Raw genomic sequence first — 24,383 nt, 5'->3', positions numbered from 1 at the left:
AAACAAATATAGTAGAAACTCTTATCTTACTTTCTCTCATGAACCATCTGCTTTGAATCCTATGGAGTACATAGTACATTTGTAGCACTGTGAAAATTCTATTTGTAAGGCAAACCTGAACTACATGTTTAGCAAAATGAGACACAGAGGACATATATCAATGATTAGATAATTTTGACCAGGTTATAGTTTAATAAGAATTAAAATGACAGTATAATAAACAATTGCACTTTAAAACATTTGAAAAAATTAAAAAAGTACACAACAAATACCCCACAATTATACATGTTGTTGTTTTTATACATTACTATATGAACATATAGGTTAATCATATATAACCTTGTCAAAAGAAATGGTATTTTGTGTTTGTATAAGTTACAAAAAATTGAGACAATATACTACATAGTGGTTTATTCAGTTCTTAAAACATTTTTCCTGTTTTAAACTGGGTAGTAATGTTTTAGATTTATTTTTACAGATTTCCAGTACTTTATCAGAAATGGCTGCAACAAAGCTAAAGCAAAGTAACACTTCACTTCATTGGTATTTAGTGCAAATCTTTGTTAATTTAACATGAAATGTCACTGTTGAACGTGTACACTTTAGAAATGTTTCCATCAAGTACTGTACATAATACAGTTTCCATTGTTACACTAGATACCTTTATGGTTGAAAAAAAACTCTGCTTTGAAGCTTTAGCTTAGGACCATATCCTTAATGAAAGTTCTATTCTATGTGCTATAAATGGATTGAATTGGAAAATTGCATCCTTATGTCATGCACAATAGCACCTAATTTTGCTATGCTTTTCAAAATACCAGTGTCTTTCATCCTGATTTACTTCACCTTCTCTGTTTTTCTACCTGGCTCCCCCTCCCAAGAAATAATTGTAAAGATGGATTTCAGGCAGTTTAGTTATTACAGATCCATACTTCAGGCAAACAAACTTGAAAAAAATGGAAATTTGACTGTAAGATGCACTAATTCCTGCTGCTAGCAGATTGAAAGTAATTACAGGGCCAATTCTATCTTCAGATATTGAAGGCATTAAGTTGGGGGTTTTTCCCAAGCAGCATTGTCTTATTTCTGCTTAAAACATATTAATTACTTATATTCATGGTAAAAAAAGTTACTTTAGAGATTCTGGTCTTAAATATGAAACTGAGCAAAACTAATGGCTTAAGACAAGAAAGCCCATCTTGCTGCTGCACATGTACTCAATCTAACATCCATTTTGTTTGTGCTACTGTAACCATGATACTGAGCCCCTGTTTTCTGTTTGATGGGAAAGGCTGTACTTGACAATGACTTTTGCTGAAACTCCTTTTGGTTCTGGGAACAGGGTATGCAACAGCTTTCATTCTGTTTCCTGTGTAGTGTAAAATGCTGTTTCTCATGCTGCTTACAGCAGTTTGGCTAAAACACTTCCATGAAGCTTATGTTGTATCATTCTAGAATGATGTAATTTCTTTTCATGAAAATGTCTCCCTTTATGATGTTGTAGGCTTAAAGGTTCCTTTGAGCCTTATGGTTGTAAGAAGGAGACTTTGAAATTTTTTTAAAGTCTTGCTTGTAAAACAAACTCAGTTGATTTATTTAATAGGTTGACATTTTAAAATGCAGACCTAGTGATTTCTGTGGGATGTGGAGGATAGTGACGTTTTTATTACGTTTATGGACTTTATCCTTTTTTTGGAAGAGGGAGGGGTTGGACATTTCTGTTTTAGTTATGCGAAGTAATAAAGTGTTCAATTGCCACAGCAGATACCTGAGATGGGTAAGTAAACTTCTTTCTGAAGTGTTCTGGCTATACTGGTCAAAGTACAGGAAGTTATCTGAACTACCTGAAATTACACGTGGAGTAAAATCGGGAAGAATGCAGAGTTAAAACTCCTAAAACTCTCACTGACTTAGCTTTCAGTTCTCAGTTAACTTCAGTTCTGCCAGTCCTACTCCTGTGGGAACTTACTGAGACAAATTCTACAGCTGCATTCACACAGGTTTAATTCCAGTTTAAGTCCAGTCAACTGCTTTAAAGTTGTAATCCACAGTCACTGTCTCTATGCAGCATAAATATGGCCAAGCACAAACAGTGATGCACTTAGATGGCTAGAAGAAACAGTGAATCCCTGACTTAATAATATTTGTTTAAAAAATGGTGGCTTTTTAAGTAGGATTAATTGTTTTCTTCCTAGAAGTGAGGGTATATAGATGTAGTGTATTAATCCTATGATGAAAGAAATTACCTCAGCATTTGGATGGTACCATCTATCTACTTATCATTTGCATGTGGAATGGTGTATCCTGAAGCTCTTCCTTAGGGAAAAAGCTTTCAAATAGCAGGCAGAACTGGCAGTTCATACAGTTCAATATGTTTAAATAAATTATGACTTAAGAGAAGGAAACATGCATCTTGCTTCAATTTCAACAATGAAGTTCTGAAAAAATTTCTGAGATCTCAGACATAGAGATCTAGAATTCCAGAACCGAATACCAACAGAATTTAAGAAGCTTCTGAACCCTTATTCTCTTCTGGCCCTTATGATACCTGCTAAAATTTACATCCAGTATCTGAGCACTCTTAAGTTTTTGAGAGAGTCTGGCTGTGAGATGTTTGCCATGACCTCCTTTAGCTATTTGTCAAAGCAATGGAATATATGACTTGAGTAGACTTTACAGTGAGCTAGAGCAAAATGGTAATCAGTTCCGTTTTCAGTCCTTCCTATACATGCATTTTCAGTTTTGTCATGTGTAAAAAGCAGAATAAATAAAGCAATTTATAGTCAGCAATGGAGATGTAACTTTACAGTTTACTTTATGATCTGTGGACAGTCACTCCAGGCTTTTGCTTTCCTCTTGGCTAACGCGAGCCAGGCTGGTTCTGTTGACACTGGGTTAGCATCAGGCGTAGAGAATCTCTTGGCCACCTCCTTTGTCACTGGGGTTGATGGAACAGAATCTGAAATTTCCACTTTTTTTATGGGATAGGGAGAGGGAAAAAAAACCCCAACATTAGTTGAATCCTGTGCTTTGTTGCAGGACTCTAGAGATTACACTTTTATATGAAGATATTCTGATCTAACACTAGATATTTATTGCCAACACTTTCAGTTAAATCTTACTGTATTTGCAAAATAATCAAATTAGGAGGAGCTGAGTTTCCTTTTTCAGAGGTGACTCCACGTGATCTAACTCACAAAAATAGGGACGAAATTTCCAGTCTCCGTGAGATCCAGAGAAAACATTTCCAGTTTGCCAGTCTTTCTCTTTAAATAAACTATTTTAATTACATCTGCCCCATATAAAACAATGGGAAATAAAGCTAGGGGGTTTTTTTCTCTTTGCTAATGCAGCTGCTGCACACATGTAAACCAAATGTATTCACTAGTATTTAGATTCCCTCTTCAGAGAAGAAGGTGGTCCTATAGCTTCCTGCCTCAGTTAACCCTGCCCAAGAGACTGTCCTTGAAAAGGAAGAAACCTGTTTTCATCACTAGCTGTTTGCCACATTTTCTTCAAAGTAGTATCTTGAAGACAAATAGCAGTTTCCATAAGAAAATGTGTTTAATAAACAAATGATTTCTAAGAAGCAACTTCACAAAGCAGAACTATGGAAGTATTGTAGAAGTCAAATGGGAAAATAAATTCTGAGACAGTGAATGCCCTTGAAGGCAACCTGAGTAGAAATGAGTTCTCTCTGAAACATATGGAGTAACTCTAAAAATCTTAGTTACAAAACAACTCCTCACTCATTCCCCACCCCCCCCCCCCTCCACCCACTGGCATGTTTTCTATTTTAGGGGCCAAAATTCTTTTCTTGTTAAATGTTCAGATTCCCAATTACTTTTAGTTGCATTTCATTTTCAGGTTTTGAATGTGTGTAAAAGCTTTAAAATTGCATGGATGCCAAGAACTGTTCTATTTTTCTTTTTAGTGCATCTTTAATCATATATTTTTATCTGTAAGTAAATGAACAGTAGCAGCAGCAATTTCTGTAGATGGACACTTTGAAAAGCTAATTATTTCAAATGCTGTGGTAATTTGTGCTATTTTAAAGGTCACATACTCATCAGTTCCTGTTGCACAAGACGCAAGTGCAAGTTTGGTGGTTTTTAATGTCCTTAGAGGAGGACTCAGCAGATTTCCATTTTAAACATGTCCTAGGCTGGTCTTGTCTTAAACGCTCTTCTAACTGTGGGAAGCCCAAATCAGTCTTATTACCCACAAATACCTGTATATATGTGTAGTTGCTAATGGCTGCCTGGCTCCAAATGTCGTCAGTAATCACAGGGAAATCCAGTCACTATTTTGTAAGGGCCAATAGAGTTCTATGCTTTCACTTTAGGTAATTCGAATTTGGTAATTCCTCCTCAATTTCCTCCTGAACTGTCACTCTAGTGCAGACAGAATGACTTTGGATAATTGGGTTTTGGCCCTTTGATCTAATTTGGCATCATCTATTGTGATGAGGTTTGATTTCTGCTAGAATTTACCATGTACAGCATAACAACACTGTGCTGAGTCTTTGGGGGTAGGGTTGCCATAGAGCCCCTTTAGAGTTTGACAGGCATGCTGTAAAGCATGAAAGTTTTGGGCAGTTTATGTAAGATCTTAGAATGGTTTGGGTTGGAAAGGATCTTTAAAGGTCATCTAGTCCAACCCAAGGTGTTCCAAGTGAAGTTCTCAGGGGTGTCTGCTCTGGTGTGCAGCTGCAGTGTGAAGATCCAGCTGTTGAAGCAACTGAATCTAGGCATGGTTGGGGGTGGGGGGGGGGGCGGGAAGTTCAGCTTCAGACAGTCTGTAATGCAGGAGTAGCACTGGTCTAGCCTTTAACAAATCAGTTGAGTCACCTCATTGCTTTCAATAGTTGCATTTCATAGTCCTTGGCATAGAGTGGTACTGAACAGATGCAGCAGATACTTGTATTTACTTTCAGAAATGCTATTTACTTGTGCAACTTTTTAAAAGGTTTCTTCAACACCTATCCACTCAAAAACCTTTTCCCAATGACTACTGTTAGCTAGAGAAATACAGGCAAGTCTGTATTTCAACAATCACCTTATACCACCCCAAATGTTATGCCCTTTGGGGAAGTATTTATTTTAATTTGCCTGCCTTTTGAATATGGAATAGTTTCGGCTTAACTGAAGTGACAGATAAAGCAGTAGGTTCTGGTTCCAACCTCCCATACCAAATATTTGACTGGGAGGGAGAAGTCCTAAATTCAAAGTAACAGACTACCGTCAACTGAAGTTATTATTTTTTAAACATTTTTCAAATGAGAATGCTTATTTCCAATATTGGGGGGTGAATATTTCTCCTTGACAAACTGGGAGGTGTGACACAACATGTTTCATTTCCTGCACAAATGCACTTTGTAGAAGTTAAATATCATTCCCCCTCTGTGCTAACCCCCAACCTAAAGGCAAAACAGTACTGCAATTGCAATTTACAGTAAATCAGATCCCTCTAATGTGCATTAGTCATGTTCCAAAAATACTGTGGATATGGCTTGGGGAGACAGCTCAATTTTGCTAACTTGAACTGGGGCAATTCTAAGGAATTGCAGCAGTGCAACCTTAATAACCTAGGGAGCCTGGTAAAAATCTGTTAAAATTAGGTATTTCCATCATAAGGGGCAGCACATGAGATGGGAATAAGGTGTGTTATTCTGTGCAATGCATTTGTAATTCTAGCAGTAGTATATGAGGGGGGGAAAAAAACTCTCATTCACTTTCTCAAAAATATGCAATACCATTTCTGAAGTGCATTATTCCTAGAGTGAATCTGAATCTCTCAACCGTACCTGTCACAGATGTTGGAAGGGTGTTCGACTTTTTTAGATGCTCCCTTCTTTCTAGTCTTGACACAGCTGTCTCCATTTTCTTCTCTCCTTCTTGAGCTGTAGATTTCTGCAGTGTGCTTGTTTTGCTGCTGTTACTTTTATTATCTGACTGATTACTTACAGCAGCCTAGAACAGAGAAGGGAAACTGCTAAATGAGAAACAGTCTGTCATGTAATGGCTACAAATTAGAGATGACACACTTGATGCTTTCATTCATCACCTGTCCTTTCCTTAACCTTCATTTTTGGCAAGGGATCACAACACTGATACTTCTAAACCCAGCACTTATTAAAGACTGTAAAAAACCCACCACAAAGTTAAATTTGTCACGTTGTCATTTCAGTCAAAATACTGACAAGTTTGAGCCAGCCCTCCCTGTTAAATACAGCACTGACACGTAGTGTGCATCTGTGGGCAACTTCACACCCACTGCTGTTTTCTTCCATCAGTTGTCTATGGCTCCGGTTAGGCATATATCCATCAGAAATTTGGGTCTCATAACAAACACCAAAATATATTTAGTTATCCACATAATATCCCTTTTTACCGTCTGTGATATCTATGTACAACATCCCTGTTTGTGCAGCATCGCTTTGGTGCTGTAAGTAGAAGTGCTTTCCTTACTAATAGAAAGCCATGGAGAATAAATAGCTATTTGGAGAACAGGAAAGAAGTGATTGAATTCAGTGCCTGCTTTAGGCATGTGGACATGATCATGACAATAATGATTGTTCATTTCTTCTGTTCATATGTGTTTTACCCAAATAGTATATGCTACAATAAAAATAAATTCAGACTTACTAATATTCACCTATTAACTGCATATTTCAGCTGTTATTCCCCAAGCATTAAAGGTTAACATCTCACTTATTTAAGCTCTGAAAGAACCACGTTGCACACAATTTTTCTGTTCCATCACCTGCACAGTAGTTGTGCTTATGACTGTCATTAACTACCACCTGATATCATCAGAGTTTACACTAAAATTGCCAAACTGTCGCACAGTATTTTCTCCCGGAGGTCTGAGTTTTGCAAGAGGGAACTCCTGGCTTTCAGAATACTTTTTACTTGCTGTCATTTTAGCTTTTATGAAGTCTTACAAACCAAACATTAAAAAAATACATACTCCCACATAATGAAATTAGCTAACAGTTATAATTATGGTGTCAGTTTTTCTAATGGGCAGGTTTCTAAAGATTGCTTACATTTTCTTTAGCCAGTTTTTCAGCTTGCTTTGCCTCTCTGGCTTGTCTTCTTTCTTCCCTCGTAGCTTGCTGCTCACGAAATCCCTTTTGCTTTTGCAGTGCTAATGTAATCCAAAGTGGTTGTGAAGTTTCCACTTTTTCCATCAATTTAGAGCCATCTAAAGAGTGTCTGCTCTGAAGAACAGGCTTTTCTGAAAGAAAACATGACAAGAATTGATTGAATAATGCAGATCTCTTGTCTTGAGAAAACCCCTACAACTTCTCTACCTTGTGAAAATGCTGGAGCTAAGCCCATTGAATGCCATGTCAGTCACAGACCTTTATGGACTGCACAACAAATCCTGAAACAGATTTTATGCCTCAGGAATAAGACCTAATTCAACACACTCAGATGTCCAAATGTATCTCTTTTTTTTGTTCTGTTTTTTGGTTTGGTTTGGTTTTGGGTTTTTGTTTTGGTGAAGGAAAAAAAAAGGCAGCAGTTCCACTGAGATACTGGTTTACAAGTGTCCTGATGTTTGCAAAATTCAAGAATGAAAAAAAATTGGGATTTCCCAATGAAATGCTGAATTCCTGCCTCAGTCTTTTGAGTGTCCTTACTCTGAAAGGGTAATTTTCCCTCTTGTACAGAATACCATTTCAGGATACAGGGGCTTTCAACCCTCCTCTGAAGAGACATTATGGCTACTCTAAATGTTTTCATCACTGAAGACTGCCTCTGAAGCACAGACTGCTGTGCCCAGCTGTATTGCTTAAAGAATTTGCCCAGGATAAGGGGACCTAGATCTTAGTATTTTTAAGCTAGATAATATTCCTTTAAAAAGAGAAGCAACAGAATGTAGGTTTTTAAAATTACACTCTCTGCTCTGATGAAACCATTATACATGGACCAGAATCCATCACCTGACTAACTAGAGGCAGAGGTAATATCTCTGCCAAGGAAAACACACACACACACACACACACACACACACTTCTGTTACCTCCTTGAAATTAACTTTCTTAAGTAGGTTGCACTGGTCACACTGAAATTGTGGGCTTCTGAATTAAACTGTGGGCATGGGAATTCACACTCATTCAGACAACCCTAAGCAAAGTAGCAGTCCTCCACAAATAACATGCCAGGTAAAAATCATAGCTTAAGACCAAATGTCTTCCTCTGGATCTCCAGAAATGCAGATAATAGCTAAATTTGCTTTGAAAGATACATACCTTTCTTCAATGGCTCAGGCTTTTTTTCACTTTTTTCTCTCCATGGAATACTTAGAGATGGGAAAAATGACTTCTTTTCTTTGACTTCTTCCTCTTCATTTTTGTAGTCATTGGATGGTATGGGTTGGGCTGCATTTGCTTTGTCTTCTTTTCTCCAGCCACCATCTGATTCAGCTTTAACCACCCTTTGCCCCAACACTTCAGATAGGTTTGATCTGTTCATTTTAGAGAGAGGAGACGATGGTGGGGTCTGGCTGGTGGGCTTTGGAGCTAAGGCAGGTTTCTGTGGGACCAGTGACTTGCATGCTGGTTTCTCATGAGCAGTGAGAGCAGTCTGGCCGGTGGCTGGTGGGACCACTGGTGGTGAAACCTCCACGACAGTAACTGAAGAGTCTTTTAAATTACCAGAAATGTTTGCTCTCCCCGTGCCAGGAGAGGTACTTTCTTGTGAAGTGAAAACAGAGGATTCTTTCTCACCTTCTGCTGACGTGAGTGGGTCAGGCACACCATCAAAACTGTCTCCTGCGCTGTATCTTTTCTTTTTCTTTTGCTCTGCCTGTTGATCATAATGAAAACGTAAAGAATAGTTTGTCCTTCGTAACTTTATTCCAAAAGGAGAAACATTTTCTTCTCCATTTGATGGTGGTTTATCTGCTTTTTTTGTGCTGTTATTTTGCTGATTTTCCAGGGCATTGGGAAGTTCTGGCTGGGGTAATTCCTTACCCATAGAATGTGGAAAACTTGGAACAAGGAAAGATGGAAGATCTTTTGCAAATTTACAGCCTTCGGTGTTGTCTGTCACTTCACTATGGGTTTCCATTTTCTCTTTGGGCTTTTCAGATAAGTTATCCTTAAAAGTGGAGACCACGTCCTCCTTTGAATCAGCAGATGAGCCAGTGGTTCTCCCCACAGCCACTGTTTCATTGCCTTTTGCCACATTTACATTCTCAGCATCTGAACTGGTTTTTGAAACGTCTGAAAATTTCTGCCATGCTGGTGTAATCGAGAACTTTGCATTTGCGGAGAGGGTTTTCCTCAAGTTACCATGGGGAGCACCGCATCCTCGGGCTGTCCAGTCATCACTGTGCCTGCAGACGCTTACCCGGTCTCTCTCATTGTATTTGTTGTTTTCTGCGTTCTTTAGGATTCTGGAGCGGATAGAGGCCCACTCAGCCAGTACAGCCTGGTTGTTCAGTGCCTCTTGTGCGTGTTTCATTTTACTGCTGCTGGGTTTGGGATCCTGTTTTTTTCTCTCGGGCTTCTCTGGAGAGGGAACGTCCACATTTTTCCTCTCTTCTGTTAAGCCAAGTAATGATTTGCAAGCCGTGTCCTTAATCTGGTTCAGGTTCACTGCTGTGCCACACAGCTGTGCTCCAGTAACCAAAATAGCTGTGTGGGGTACACACACAGATGATGGGAGGGAATGAGAGCCCTTACTGGTAGTGTGCACCCTGCAGTCTTTGACAGATGGAGAAGAGAGTCCTGCTCCTTTGATGGGCATGACAGGACTCAGATTTACTTTCTGAAATATGATCTGTTTATCTCCAGAAGACACTTGAAATGTGAAGGGTCTGGATGCCGTCTGTCTTTCATCTACTTCTTGCCACCGAAGTTCTTCCCCTATGCGTTTTTGCTCCTGAGCCTCAACTTCTCTCTTCAGTTTCTGGGCTTGCAGTTCTTCCGATGTTTTATTCCCTTTTTCTGGCTGTTTGACTTTTTGGGAACTTAATCCTTCTTGGAGCTTCTCCTCTGCTGGATGCCTATCAGCCCCTCCAGCAGAACACAACTGATCTTTTTCCTGTGGCTGTTCCAAGGAGTTTTCTTGTTTTGGCGGAAGATTTTGTCCTTCTGTGTCTACCTTCTGCTCTTTCAGCTTGTTCCATTCACGTCCATTTTGTTCCTTTTGCTGCTTCATTTCATCTAGTAGTACATACTCTGAACTTTCCATGTGCATTTGTTTTGTGAGCTTGTGTTTCCGCTGCTCTTCCCGTTTCTTTTTCTTATCCGTCACTTGCTGGGGTTGTTCCTTCTCTGTCCTTTCTTTCTCCTTCAAATGCTGTCTTTGTTCCTCCTGTCTCTTCTCTTGTTTGTGGCTCTCAGGTTCTTTCTCCTGTTTCAGTTTTATTTCAACTTCTTGAAGCTCTTTCTCTTCTAGCTCTTGTCCCTGTATTTCTTCCTTATTTTGTTTCTTGAGTTCTTTTTGCTCCTCCAGCCAGTTTCTTTCTTCTTCCTTTTGACTGTCTTTTTCAGTCCTATCTTGCCTTAATTGTTCCAGTGCTAGCCTCTGCTGCTTCTCCAGCTCTTGCCTCTGTTTCTCCTCCAAATCCTTGTGCTTCTGCTCTTCCCATTCCTGATGCTTCTCCTCCTCCAATTCCTGACATCTCTGCTCTTCCTGTTCTTGGTGCTTCTGCTCCTCCAGCTCTTGTCTCTGTTGCTCTTCCTGTTCCTGGTGCTTCTCTTCCTGCTTTAGTCTCTGCTGTTCCTCCCATTCCTGGTGCTTCTCTTCCTCCTGCTTTAGTCTCTGCTGTTCCTCCCATTGCTGGTGCCACTGCTCATCCAGCTCTCGTCTCTTTTGCTCCTCTTGTTCCTTGAGCTTTTGTACCTCCAACTCCCGTCTCTGTTGCTCCTCCTGTTCCTTGAGCTTCTGCTCCTCCAACTCCCATCTCTGTTGCTCCTCCTGTTCCTTGAGCTTCTGCTCCTCCAACTCCCGTCTCTGTTGCTCCTTCTGTTCCTTGAGCTTCTGCTCCTCCAACTCCCGTCTCTGTTGCTCCTCCTGTTCCTTGAGCTTCTGCACCTCCAGCTCTCGTCTCTGTTGCTCCTCCTGTTCCTTGAGCTTCTGCACCTCCAGCTCTCGTCTCTGTTGCTCCTCCTGTTCCTTGAGCTTCTGCACCTCCAGCTCTCGTCTCTGTTGCTCCTCCTGTTCCTTGAGCTTCTGCACCTCCAGCTCTCGTCTCTGCTGTTCCTCCCCTTCCCACTGCCTCTTCTCCAGGTCTTGTCTTTGTTGTTCCTCCAACTCCTTCTGCCTCTGCTTCTCCAGCTCCTGGTACCTCTGCTCCTCCAGCTCTTGCCTTTTTTCAGCCTTCATGAGTCTTCTTTTCTCTTTATGGCATGTTTGCTCTTCTATTTTCAAAGATGTCTCTCCTTCAAGGAGGTACTGCCTCCTCTCTTCTTCACGATGTCTTTTTTCCTGTTCTTTCCACATCTCCTCAAGTTCTTGGCACCTTTTTTCTTCCATTTCTCTTTGTTCTTCCATTTCTACAATCTGTCTTATCCTTTCGGCTTCAAGGATACCCCAGTGATCTTCAATTCTTTTTTCCTCTGCCAGCTGAAGCTGCTTCTGCTCATCTCTCTCCCGGATTAGCTTGTCTGCTGTGAAGCGTCCAATATAACCTGGGTATATGTCCTCATACAGCTGAGTTTCTAGGTCCTCTGGCTCAAATTCTGTTATTGTTAAACTTTGTGATCCCTAAAATTGGAGACAAGTTTGGAGTTACTGAATATTGCCTGTTGGCTTGTTATCCTTTACAGTGAACAAAGAGTTGCAAACGCAAAAGAAAAATATTTCAAGCAGTGATTTAGATGAGCCAGCACACCCACCCCAGTTTATGGATTACATCATCATAGATCCTATGTCTCTCATCTATTCGGATGATAGCCTTTAAAAGAAAGAAAACATCCCAAGAGTGATGGTATTATAACGCCAAATATTGAATCACCCTTTGGTGTACATTGAGACCTGACATTTCAAATTTGCAGAAGCCCAAGGAACAGAGCGTAAGTTTCACATGCCCATTCTTCTTCTACTACTTAGAACTCCGTCCTTTAAGCCTGAAATAATTAACACCTGCTTAGGGGCATTGTTTTGCCAGCTCTTTCATGGCAAATCTAACTGTTACTTGCAGAGACAGAGCTGTTGCCTGCAGAAAAAAGCTCTGCAATGCTAGCCAGGAAAGAAGACTGCTCAGGGAAACACACTTTGTTTTCTTTTCACAAATCCTGAGCCAGGATATATTTGTCATTATCTGTGCTGAGACTCCAGTGCTATTGTAGGAGCCGTGGGAACATGCATGGACAGCAAACCCAGAGCTTCCCAGGAATACTGCTCTGTTCTGTACCTCAAGAATGCTTCCCTTGGGGAAAACAGCTCAGCTATTGTCCTGTCTAGCTATCATTTGTTGAGCCATCATTTGGCTCCAGTCAACCATTCTGTATAAACAAGAGGTTTAAATTTAATTTCTTCATTGCAAGAGTGATAAATGCAAGTACAGTGGTGCAGAAGAAAGGGCAGTGGCCTCTCCTGAGCCCTATGTAGCTGAATGGTCTTGTCCCATTTACAAGAACTAATAAGATGTGCAGTAAGTGTACAAAGACAGAACTTTATGTTTCTCTCTATAGCTGCAAAAGCTACATTACTTAAGTCTTATTCCTTCTTATAAGGCAAAGATATCATCCCTGCCCAATTTAGAGAATCTGATTTTTTCCCAACCTAATTTTGCACCATCTGATTGCCTATATCAGAGCAGCAGCACATATCTTCAGGCCTTTATGACCTCAAGTTTTTACTAGAAAAACTAGAATCAGAAAGCTCTCCCAATGTAAAATCCCAGTGGAAGTACTTTAGTTTTAAGTAGTATTTGTCTCAATTGGCAATATTAATACTTCTTTGTATCTTCTCTCCAGCTAGGGTTTCAGATAAATAACAGTGTTAATCACATCTTAAGTCCTCTGTCTATAGATCCTGGTACACTCAGTTATGGTTATTTTGTACCCAGTTTCAAAAGTAATCACCCTCCTCTTGCTGTTTGGCCAGTGATTTAATACCTTTGTCAATCTCTTGTGCTGTCTTGACATCCTCTGCTTTTTTGGCTTCACTGACAGTTTGTGCTTAGCTGCACTGTTGTCTAGACGAGCAACAGCCTGGGGAACTGAATCCAAATTGATTGTTTCAATTGTGCCAGAACAGGAAAACTGTCTTTTTGGCCGAGATGATTTGACTGGAGTGACCTGTTTGTATCATAAACACAAGAAACCATTCTTAAACTATTTGTTCCATTAAATAAATAAATAAATAAATTATGCGCGCGCACACACACACGTCTTTGCAGTTTTGAATTCAACGGAATTATTAGCAGAAAAGATTTGAAACCCTGGCTTTCCAGTATACAAATCACAAATTTTGGACATGAAAGTTACAGCACTAATATTTTCCCATTTTCTGTACTACACATTTTTATAGTTTTCACGTAAAAATTACTTAAACCATTCTATTGAAGTTTTTTCACGTTTTAGCTCCACTCTGAACTTGTTGGGAATGGGAAAGACACAGGCAGGGTTTTAAGCAACTGAGACATTTTAAAGTTTGCTTAATGTGAAAAAGGATCTACATCTTTAAATAATTTAGATTATACACTTTAGGCAGAAGCAAATCAGATTGACTTATCTAAGCATCGTAATAGAACAGCTACAGAGCTGTACTCTCTGCATGGGAGATGGCTGCAGCATTGGATCTCAGACTGGCACAGTGCCTGTGGACAACCTTCCCTCCAGAGTCATGTGGAGTTGTCCAAGACAGCGCCAAACAGCAAAACACTGAAGTAAGACAACACTGGCTTTGATGGGCGCTTTATTTCTCGTGCCCTTCAAATGCTTCGGTTCAGAAAGTGCAAATATAAGCAAAGTGATTCAGTGAGACTCCTTTCGTGAATCAATAGTGGAACTGTATGTCTAGGCATGTAAGAATGAGGCTATCCTCCCAAGACTTGCATTTGGCATAATACGAATGAAAAAAGAAGACAGGAAAAAAAAAAAAAAAGGAGAAAACATCTTCTGTAAGGAAAGAAAATCACATACATTGTTTTCAAGACAGCTCTGTAATCTTCTGAGGTTAAACATATGCTAATCAGGGAACCAATTACTTAAAAGCTGAAGGAACACTTTGCATATGCTTATTGAATTACATGCAGACATAACAAAGTAGTAGAAGTGCTTATGAAAATTATGACTCTGTGATTAATACATCAAATAGAGGAATGCTGCAAGACTGGCAGAGACTGAGTCCTGCTGTTTCCTGCAATCAGCTCTTAAGATTTCTCAATCTTAGTTATTGCTTATTTACTATTTCCAAAACTGCACAGCATTCACAAAATATTGGATGATCAATCATGCAAAGTGTGAAAACAAAAACTGTCAGGCTTCTAATATCTAAAATTAGAGTGTAACTCAGTACAAACCAAGTGTAAAAGTTTTTTTACCTTTTCTTCCATTTCATGTCCTGCTCCAAGAAAATTCATTTTTCTCAAGAAATCTGGAGTGTCAGTGGACTAGAAAAGATTACCACGGACAAGTGTTAAAATGTAAAGGATCTAATAAATATGATACAAAGGACTTGAGAAGTCATGTATGTCAGAGTAGGATTTTTCCCTCTTTCCTATTGCTTCAGGACTGATGGATAAGCCATTCTTGTTTCTACATGCTCTGAGTTTCTCTTCACTGCTCCTTGAATCACTACTGTCTGTACAGCACTACAAAAGGCAAAATATTCAGGCTTCCTTAACAAGATAATCAGGTTCCAAAACAAAAGAAAGAGCACAGCTTTGTAGGATTTTGATCAGGTCTTAATGATTTTATTTTCTCCTGACTTACACAATAAGGAAAAAATATACTAACCAGTTCAGGCATTACCTCCGCTGCAAGGAGTTTTAATTCCATGCTCTAGATGACTCTTTTTGCAGAGCTAACAGTCCCCCTACAGCCATGGAAGCCTGGAGACCTAGGACTCTTTAGCTATGGTCCCTCTCCAAGCCATCACAATGAGGAATTTTCAAGGCACAGAGGTTGAAGCAATATTCATCACACTCAGAAACACTGGTTTTAATCATTCTATCACAGTATTACTTCGTAATCTAATGTGTATTGCGACCCCATTACACCACATGATTGTTACTATCAAGGCTAAAAACTCAGCTTCACAAATACAGGTAAAATGAAACCCAGAACTCTTGCCATTGATCCGAGTTACTCAGTCGGGAAAATCAGAAGTCACAAAGCAGCACAAGAAACCTGTTCAAAGTAGAGCAGCTCTATGTGGTCCTGGCCACCAATTTTTGACAGAAGCCACCCCATCCCCCAAGACCTGTGCAGATAGACATGCCAAGGAGTTACAAGGCCAGCAGATGAGACGAGCAGAAAACAAGCTGCACACTCTAATTTTGAAATTATTTTCATTTTTGGTACTTGATGCTGTGAACAACTTCCCTTGCTGGGAAGTCCATATTTTAAAATACTTTCTGTATCAGAAAAATTTCATATCTTCCAGCAACACTGGAATTGATGTCTGCATTGCTGGAAGTTCAGAGCAAACAGTTGGACTGGTAATTCTGTTGTGACCTGGCTCAGGATGCCAAGAGCATGCTTCCCACCAGGCCAAGAAGTACAAGCTGAGAGATCCCTCCCACATAAAACAGCCCACTGAGCTCTGCTACGCCTCACTGGAAACATCTGCTACACCTCAGTGAACTTTACTGCTTTAGTACTGCTCTAGTGCCACGGACATGTCAGTTTAAAGTGCTTACTTTATTACTGCACTCTGAGATCACTGTGTCCTGCTGGGTCTCCATCTCCGTGGGGCTGCTGAGCAATGCATCATCTTCTGTACTGGTGTTTGCTTCCCCCATTGTCCTCGCAGAAATTGTCATTTGTGGAGGCTGCCCAAATTTTATATTTTTGGCCAACTGTTGCTGAAGAACAAGAAAAATCAAACAAACAAACAAACAAAATAGGTATTTATATTATGAGCAAAACAAGCCAAGTCCAGCAAGTGCCCCTTCTCTGCCTGAAAGCTGCACAGAAATATTCTGGGAAACTTCTGACTCTGGACCAAAAAAAAAAAAACCCCACCCTGAGGCTCACGTTGTTGCAACATGGTGGGCACCCCCTCTTCTTTCTCCCCAAAAGATGACTAAAGTGAGGGATTTGCTACATGATTTCTGATTTTGGATGATCAATTCAAATTCTTGACAGTGTTGCCAACTTTTGAAAATTTACTGGGAAAACTTACTCAATCTTTTTAAATCTGTGTTCTAGGTTAAGACTTTGTTCAGAAAAGCTAATTATGAAGCCGCCTTGTTGTGAAGAAATAAGCTTATGAGCCAAGTGTACACTGAGAAACTAAAACTACTCCAAAAGGCAATCTTCTTCTTTTCTAGCCCCTAAAACCTGCATGTCATGCATTTGCATTTCTAAAAGGTATCCTTATTGTAATGTATAATCGTAAGTTTTACATGTTGAGGGTTTAGCACAGCCCTGCCTTAGAGAGGTAAATTCTCAAAGCAGGGGAAACCCAGCTCTTTTAGATGCTTGATCTCATAGGAAGAATACACAAACTCATGCTCACAAGCACTGCCACTCACTGCTGTTGCACAGAGGAGTTTAGGCAGGGGACATGCAGCAGGTGAATGGATAAAAAAGCTTTCCCACCATTTATTTTGCATGTTGAAGCAATCTTCTCTCAAGGGTTACAAGGAAGTACTCTTGAACTACATCAAGCGTAAGATGATTAAAATAAGAAGCATACACTGTGTGTCCTCTAGCAGGGTAAGTTAGAAAAATTGCAGCCCTGGCTACTGCAGACACATACCATACAGACTTCAAACGTGAATTTTTTGAAAAGAGAGAAGAAATTCTCTAGAAGGAGAAAATGGAGCAAGGAACATTTATTAATATATTCTTTTACTGAAATATTTCAGGGAATCATTCTCAATTCGGAAGGAAGGGACCGTGGAGTTATTTTCCCGCTTTGCTGTTTTTCAAGGACAGAAAATTCTCCAAAGGAGATCTCCGATCTTTGTCTTGTGGTACTATGAACAAGTAATTCAACTGTGCAGCTTCTATTCAGTGAAGATGTCAGGTACTTACACAGTCCCCTGACATGAGTTTGCTGCTGAGAACTGTAGAAGATTGGAGTAAATAGTAGGTAAAACAAAGATTATTTTTTTTTTTTTCCTATAGCATAGAATCAGTAACATGGCACAGGTGAGGAGTTGTTAAGGAAAGATATCCTCTAAAAAAATTCAGGTCAGATTAGTCTTTCTTGCCATCTTTCCCAGTGGCCTAGACTCCTATATCAAGTTTATCCATATTATCCCATAAACATTAACAGATTTCTGTATTGGACCATTAAAACAAAAATTACATGCAGAAACTCCTCATAATCAGGTTATCAAACTAGAATAGCTTTTCTCAGTCTCCTCATTGAGTCAGAGCTAATTATTTATGCCCATTTGAATTTTGGCAGAAAGTAGTGAAATCCGTATCATAAAGCGTTTTGGCATAGCGGGCAGTTCTGAATGGCAGACTTTTATTCCCACCTGGATTGCTGGCATAATCTAAAGGCAAGGGTTTCATCAAGTCCTTGCAGGCTTTTATGTTGGCAGTGCAACTCTCTGAATTGAAATCTCATGTGCTTCTGTTGTGTACACTGAAGCTGGAGTGGGCAAAATGGTCTGTATGAGATAGTGTGAGGCCTTTAATTCTTCTCTATCCCTGCAGGCCTTCTGATGCCAGAAGAAAATTACTTCAGAAAAAATTCTTAATTTGATAATGTGTTTTCTAAGTTGAGATAACTCCTTTCTTCTTCCTGAAGTCGTATTCCTAGACAAATAATTCTCCTGGGCAGAAAAGTGGAACTATCCACATTACTGAGCAACCACCCAGGAAGCTAAGGATCTGTGCATCTGTTCCATGGTGAGAACATGCACACACTGACATATTGCTTGCAGTGTGTTTTGGAGGAAGGGATGTGTGTTACCCTTTTGATCTTCTGACAAGTTCTTGATGTAAGTGTGTGTGCAATATGAGGTGGGAGTTCGCTGACGGAGCTGTTGTGGAGAAAGTCTGTGCTTGAAAAAGAATGGCCTTTTTAATTATCATCAAGCGTGCTTGAGGGCTCCGCTGTAAAAATGTGGCTTTCTGTATTTAAAAGTTTAAAATGTTATTTTCCTGATATTTCCAAGAAATATACTATCTCCAATATTTATGGACTGCACACAGTTGTGACTGTGTTTTGGTTTTGGGTTTTTTTTAATTGTTTCCAAACTTTAAAGTTTGTTTGCTCAGACTTGCATAAATTAGTTTGAAGATTGAGGAATAAACTCTAGTAACCCTCACCCTTCCAGGACAGAAGGCACTTCTCTGTGTTATTTATTTATTGGCCTTTTTTGGAACAAATTTAGCTTAAAAACCAAAAAGCTCCACTAGCAGTTCTCCACTGGCCATTTTCTTTCAGTGCATTCTAATCTCCAAAACTGACACTAAATACCAAATGACCAAATGTCAAAATCTCAAATAGCTCATTGTAACTACTGAGCAAATTTATTCTTACTGCTTTTAAAGAGTAATGCTAAACCTGCTCCTTGGTCTTTTTTAGAATGTGCTTATAATGTAACTACAATGCAATTACTCTTTCAGAAAAATTTCACACTGACACATTTTCTGCCTGGTCAATCATAAAACTTCTAAAAATGCATCATCCATGAAAGAAAATAAAGCCTCTCAAATTTACTTGAGAGAACACTCAGATAGTCTAGCCCAGAGATGGAGAGATACATCAATTTAAGATGCAAGACCTCTGAGAAGAGGCCATAATCCCTGAAAAGGAGAATCTGCTTTAAATTTCTCAAAAGTTTCACTGAGACATATATTTCTGAACACATAACTATAAATCCTCTGTAGTTAAGAATTCCCTGTGCTGACAGTATGTGGATGATAGTCGCCTAAGGAGAATGATTTTCAATGCCAGTCACTAGAAGTTGCAGGCATGGCATTTTGTTCTTCTGCCATTGCACAGTCATGTCTAAATACTCTTTTGAAAAATCTCTGCAGATGCATATTGGGCTCAGTCAAAGGACCTTGGTCTCTTTCGGTTTGTACAAGACTTTTAATTTAGCAGCCAGAAACCACCATCTTGTTCTGAAATCTGTTGACTAGAAGCAGAAGGAAAGAAATAAACTTTTCATGCCTGCACCTCCCACTTCCAGCCTTATCAATTCCAGTGGGCATTCCTGGTCCCTCAGTTTGCAGCCAGTAGACAAACATTTCCACAGGACTTGCAAACCATTCTCAGCACCAAAACAGCACAGCTACCACACACAATACCTATACCATGAAGCAGGGGCCCAAGACACCGTTCACAGGAGAGCTTTAGGACGAGATCCAGGCCAGGTTTACCTCATCCACTTTTTTTTTTTTAAGATCCATGAAGTTTCTGTAAGATTCCTGATATTTTTTCTATTTACACACAATCCGTGTGGCTATCAGTGCTATAGTGAGGTAAGGGGCAGGGCTGCACATCTAATACAGGCAAATAAATAGTAGGAATTTAGAAAAAAAATTCTAAGTTTGCACTCATCGAATGTTTAAAATCTTCCTTGGTAACTGGACATGACACAGACCCACTTCTATTTCATGCAAAATAATTTGCTAAAATGTGATACTATTTAACTGACACCAGCCTCCCATTAATAACTTAAAGAATAAAGCTTCTAAGTAAAATTGTTCCATGTTGTCTAGCACCTGCAGCAAATAAAAAAAACCACTGACTTTCAAAGCACTCTTTGCATTTGCATAGGAAATGCCACAGAACAAGTTTTCCATATTAATTGGCAAAGAGCCCAGATCAGGCTGTACATCTCCTGTCTCGCTCCCATTTGGTTCCTCTTCTGTGTACATGCATGTACTTGCATGTGTGTTGGATTCAGGCCCCTGAAACCACACCATTCTTAGGGCTTCACGCCTGGAGTGAATCCAAAACTAGATCTGCTGAGCTGCTTATTCTGTTCAGTTAAAAATCATTAAAACAGAGTGTACAATTTCAGCTGGCTTACAAGAAATGCTGGTCATGTTTTTCCTTCAACTGAAATATCTACTCTTCATGTCTGTTTGCAATGCCTAAATATAATGAAACTTAAATGAAAGTAAGTCTTTTAGTTATATATGAATGAAAAATAATGACTTAATTAATACTTGTCCTAAAAAGAGTCGCACTGTTGAAGTTCCACTTGGTCCTGTACAGTCTCTCAGAATGACCCAAAAATCAAATGCCTTGGGAATACATAAGAACAGGGTGAGCCCGTACTGAGATGTTACTTGTAAATGCTCCAATGACTTGTGGCATCTGAGGAACGTTTATACAGTCCAACTTTGCTTAAAGAAATATTTGTTTTGGTTTGGAAGTACTACTAGTTTCAACTGTTGCTCATATGTTCTCATGCTGTGAAAGACTGAATAATTATCCCCTATTCATTTTATCAATTCCACTCATGATTTCAGGCATCTATCATATTCTCTCTTATAATTTCTTTTCTAGGCTCAAAAGAGAGTTCACCTAATTAACGGTGAACTATGGAAGTGAGTCCACTTCTTAACCCAAACAGGAAAATCTGCAGCAAACTAAACAAATTAAATAACCCCACATAAGCTTTTTTTTTTAATCAAAGCAAGAATAAACTGGAAAGCATCATGTGAAAAGTTGTACTGGTATAGCTGGAGGCTTTAGAAAATAATCCAGGTATAAAATTGACATAGAAACATATAGAAAATTAGGAAAAGAACAAGTATTAGCACAGATATTTTGGATCTAAGATGCAGGGAGGAAACTATTCCACTCTCCATTGCTGGAGCAGCATGTGGTTAGTGGCATTACACTTGAAGAAACTTTTGATTAAGAAAAGAACTATAAACTCAGTTTATACAGCAAAAAGAATTTTCCAATATGAGGAAAACAATTAGGCCGTAGTGGCACTAGGAAATACTGGCAACAAAGAAATTAATTGTAAGAAATAAAAAGCTAGGCAATCATGCAGTGAAAATTCACTCCCAATTCTGAAAAAGTCAGAGCATCAGGGTAAAAAATATAGCTTCGGTGTTTGAAAAATGGCTTTGTAGCCTTGTTGAGATCTGGGCAATAACAAACAGAAGATACATTAGGAGTGGCTGGTAGAATACAGACGTGCAATGCACAGTGAGGGAAGCACTGGCTTGGTCATTAGCTAAGGTATGCTAATGACTAAAAGAAATGCAATCCAAAACTGAACAGTCAAAAGGTCTGACAAGAAGAAAATGATCAGGGTCATTCATCATTACAAAATCAGGGAAATGTGAATTTTAAAAGTGGTCCTTTTGTATTTGACAGAGAAGTTGGGATTTACAAAAAATGTTTTATCATAACTAATATCTGTATAATAAATAGGTGTTTTATACCTTTACAGAACAGAGGGTTTGTTTTAAACTGCATGGCCACATGAAATGAAAAGGTTGTAACCCAGTAGTTCCTAAAGGCCATAAGCCATATGTCATAGTCAATCTTTAATATTTCTTGCAGCTGACTGCTGCAACTGCACGGATGCCAGATGACCCAAGATAATTTCAGTGAAGGCAAGAAGTGGAGAACAAAGGCAGTAGCAGTTCCACACCATGGTATCATCACAGCAAAAGGGAGAGAATAGTGTAGACCCTTCAGGAACTAATGTTTTAAACAAGCTTGCATTTTACTTGCTGCAGTTTTTATAAGTCTGAAATAAAAACTGCCTTCTGTTCATTTGCTGACCATTCCTGGCAAATATCAGAGGTAGGAAGAAGAGTCACAGGTACAAAATGTCAGGAAGTAGTTCTAAGACACTTCGATGGGAGGAGTAAAACCAACCCACTAACCTCTGAAGGGGAAGGATGTAAAAAGAAGCTCCAAGAGTTGGGTTGAGTTTTTTTCTGACACGCTGTTAGATTTACATTTTAAATATTCCTTGTGTCTCATTCACAGCCCTGTATGACAAGCAAAGCAACAGAACCCCAGAAACCAAAAGAATTCAGTATTAAGAGTACCAGTGCCTGTGTACCACCTCTTGGTGGGAACAGGTTCAGGCTGGCTTTCTACACTGTATCTTAAAAACTAGGTAATGATAAATCTCAGCAGTTCCAAAGGACAGGGAAAAGACTGCTTTTACGATACCAGATGGCTTGAGCGAACACAAAATAACTTCTGGTTACAAAAAGGCTATTGGAGGTTTATGAGAGGTAAATTTCTCAGCCTGACTTCTAGCACACAGTAAAACCTTTGAACACGACCAAATCCATTTTCAGAAAGCATGATAAGATGAATACTGCTAATCTGAAAATCAATAAAATCAAATGAGAGCAATTCCAGGAAGAACTAATTAACCTTTCAGGCATAATTAGAAGCAGAGAATTCCCACAATAAGCAGCTGAACCAGTGCACACGCTGGCCAGCTGCCCAGACTACTACAGTAGTTTGCACCATTACACAACATTTTTTGTGGGTTCATCAACACTCCAAAGTCAGCAGAAATGCAAGGCAAGAAGGAAGAAACACTGGTAGACCCCAGAATGAGATCCAGCACCATCAGTATTAAATGTCTTGCATTGCTCTTCTGACTTCAAAACCCTTTTCACCACGCTGTCTCTTAGGTTTGTAAGCATGGGGACTTTTCCAAAAACAGATTTAAGTTTTCCAGGAACATTTACTGTACCACCTCAAAAAGAAAAGTCCTGAAAAGGGTTAAAATCTGCAGAGCTTTTGATCTCCATTTGGAATGCAGCAAGTTTCGAATCAGCACAGGGCACAGAATCCTGGCAACAACTCTTTACTGAAGAGTAACTTGCCAGGTAAAAGGAAACAGGAAGTGATGTGCTACCACCCTGACATTCAAGCCTGGCAAAACCACAGTAATGCTGGTAGGATAGCAAAGACTTGGGACTGGGAGCTGGCCACGGAATTGCCTTTAAGGAGTAGAGTACTCTTCAGAAGAGAGGACTGTCTCCTCTTATTCCACCACTTTAAAAAATACAGATGTTCCCAGTTGGAGTTAGCTTGCAGAAGGATTTCAAAGTAGATACAAGCTTCTGGTATCAGGAGACGGAGTATCAACGTTTTCTGTGACTGCACAATCACACGGAAAACACTGGCTCATAGAATACTACAGCAGGAAAAAAGGATGGGGTATGGAGTGCATAAAACTTTCAAACAGGAATGATAGTCTAAATAACTCATCAGACCTGGAACTCAACTCTAAGGTCAATCTAAAAATGTGCAATGGGATTTTGGCAAGATTTTGTCCTAAAACTCAGGGAACAGTTGCAGAAATCATGGGTAGGGAAATTGGAAAAGTTATATGGTGGGCAGCAATTTTTGAAGATACAAGAAGTGGTCCCTAGGCTTATTCTAGGGAGGCTTTCCATGGGTTTACAAAAAAAAAATCTGTGGACATTTAGATGAACATATAATTTCTGTGTAAACATGTAAATAATTAAAAGTGTCATTTGCAATCTATTATGCATTTCTTTTCTGAATGAATGAGTTGCTCTCACCATCATTAGCAGAGTTGGAAAAGGAATCTGGTATGTTACAGGCTGGGTTCCAGCTACACTAAAATGACAAAAATGAACAACCATCCTTCAATTTTAAATAAAAAGGCAAGCATATTTTTTACATCAAGCAGCTGAAACAATACTGTCTCTTAAAATCATGCAAGGAACCACTAAAAAAAGGCTTATGCAAAGTTCATATGAGCAAGAGAGTATCACTGGCTATTTATTTTGTGACTTTCAAGGGTGATATTTTGCTCCAATTTTCTTGATTTAGCATTTGCTTAGTGAACATGGTTGTTACCATATGGCATTAACTATACTTTTTATCAGGTTTCTTAGTTTAGCAAAGGCAATAATTTCCATTGGGAATTTCAAGCTGAGTTTTGAAATGAGAGAAGCCACACCTCTGGAAGTGAAAAGTTATTCAGAGAAAAGCTAGTATATGGAAGCCAAGAACACAAATCCAACAGATAGGGAGGGCACAGCTCCCTGAAGGAGTCGGTGGGCTTTGTAGGACACTGCAGGACAGGCCCACATACCTCATGTCTTTACCCAGAGTCAGCAGTCATTTTAAATGTAATGGTTTCCTGGGAAATAGCATGCACTCAATCTACCTGACCTGAGGAAATTTAAGCTGAAAAACAAGCACAGAGGAATTGGAGATGTCCTAGTGTGGTTTCTGCTTCGGAGTTCATCCACAGTCAGCATGGCCAACACTGTGCAGGTGCTCTGTCTGCTGACAGCA

The 24,383-nt window shown here is 39.4% G+C and overlaps 1 protein-coding gene across 10 annotated transcripts in view; it reads right to left on the bottom strand.

Moving 5' to 3' along the window:
- Positions 1–159: 159 nt before the first annotated feature.
- Positions 160–24,383, bottom strand: part of CRACD (capping protein inhibiting regulator of actin dynamics) — a 132,241-nt gene continuing 108,017 nt past the window's right edge. For all 10 annotated transcript variants that reach the window (XM_032108282.1, XM_032108284.1, XM_032108283.1 and 7 more), the window contains 7 exons: positions 15,835–15,999; positions 14,515–14,583; positions 13,085–13,267; positions 8,264–11,729; positions 7,052–7,242; positions 5,807–5,972; positions 160–2,971 (listed from right to left, as the gene is read on the bottom strand). In XM_032108282.1, the coding sequence (XP_031964173.1) occupies positions 2,811–2,971; positions 5,807–5,972; positions 7,052–7,242; positions 8,264–11,729; positions 13,085–13,267; positions 14,515–14,583; positions 15,835–15,999 (4,401 nt within the window). In that variant the 3' untranslated portion in view covers positions 160–2,810. The remainder of the gene's footprint in view (positions 2,972–5,806; positions 5,973–7,051; positions 7,243–8,263; positions 11,730–13,084; positions 13,268–14,514; positions 14,584–15,834; positions 16,000–24,383) is intronic.

This window comes from Corvus moneduloides, chromosome 5 (genome assembly GCF_009650955.1).
Source record: "Corvus moneduloides isolate bCorMon1 chromosome 5, bCorMon1.pri, whole genome shotgun sequence".
Taxonomy (NCBI): domain Eukaryota; kingdom Metazoa; phylum Chordata; class Aves; order Passeriformes; family Corvidae; genus Corvus; species Corvus moneduloides.
Note: the sequence above shows the minus strand (reverse complement) of the source record. Positions and strands in the feature narration are given on the sequence as shown.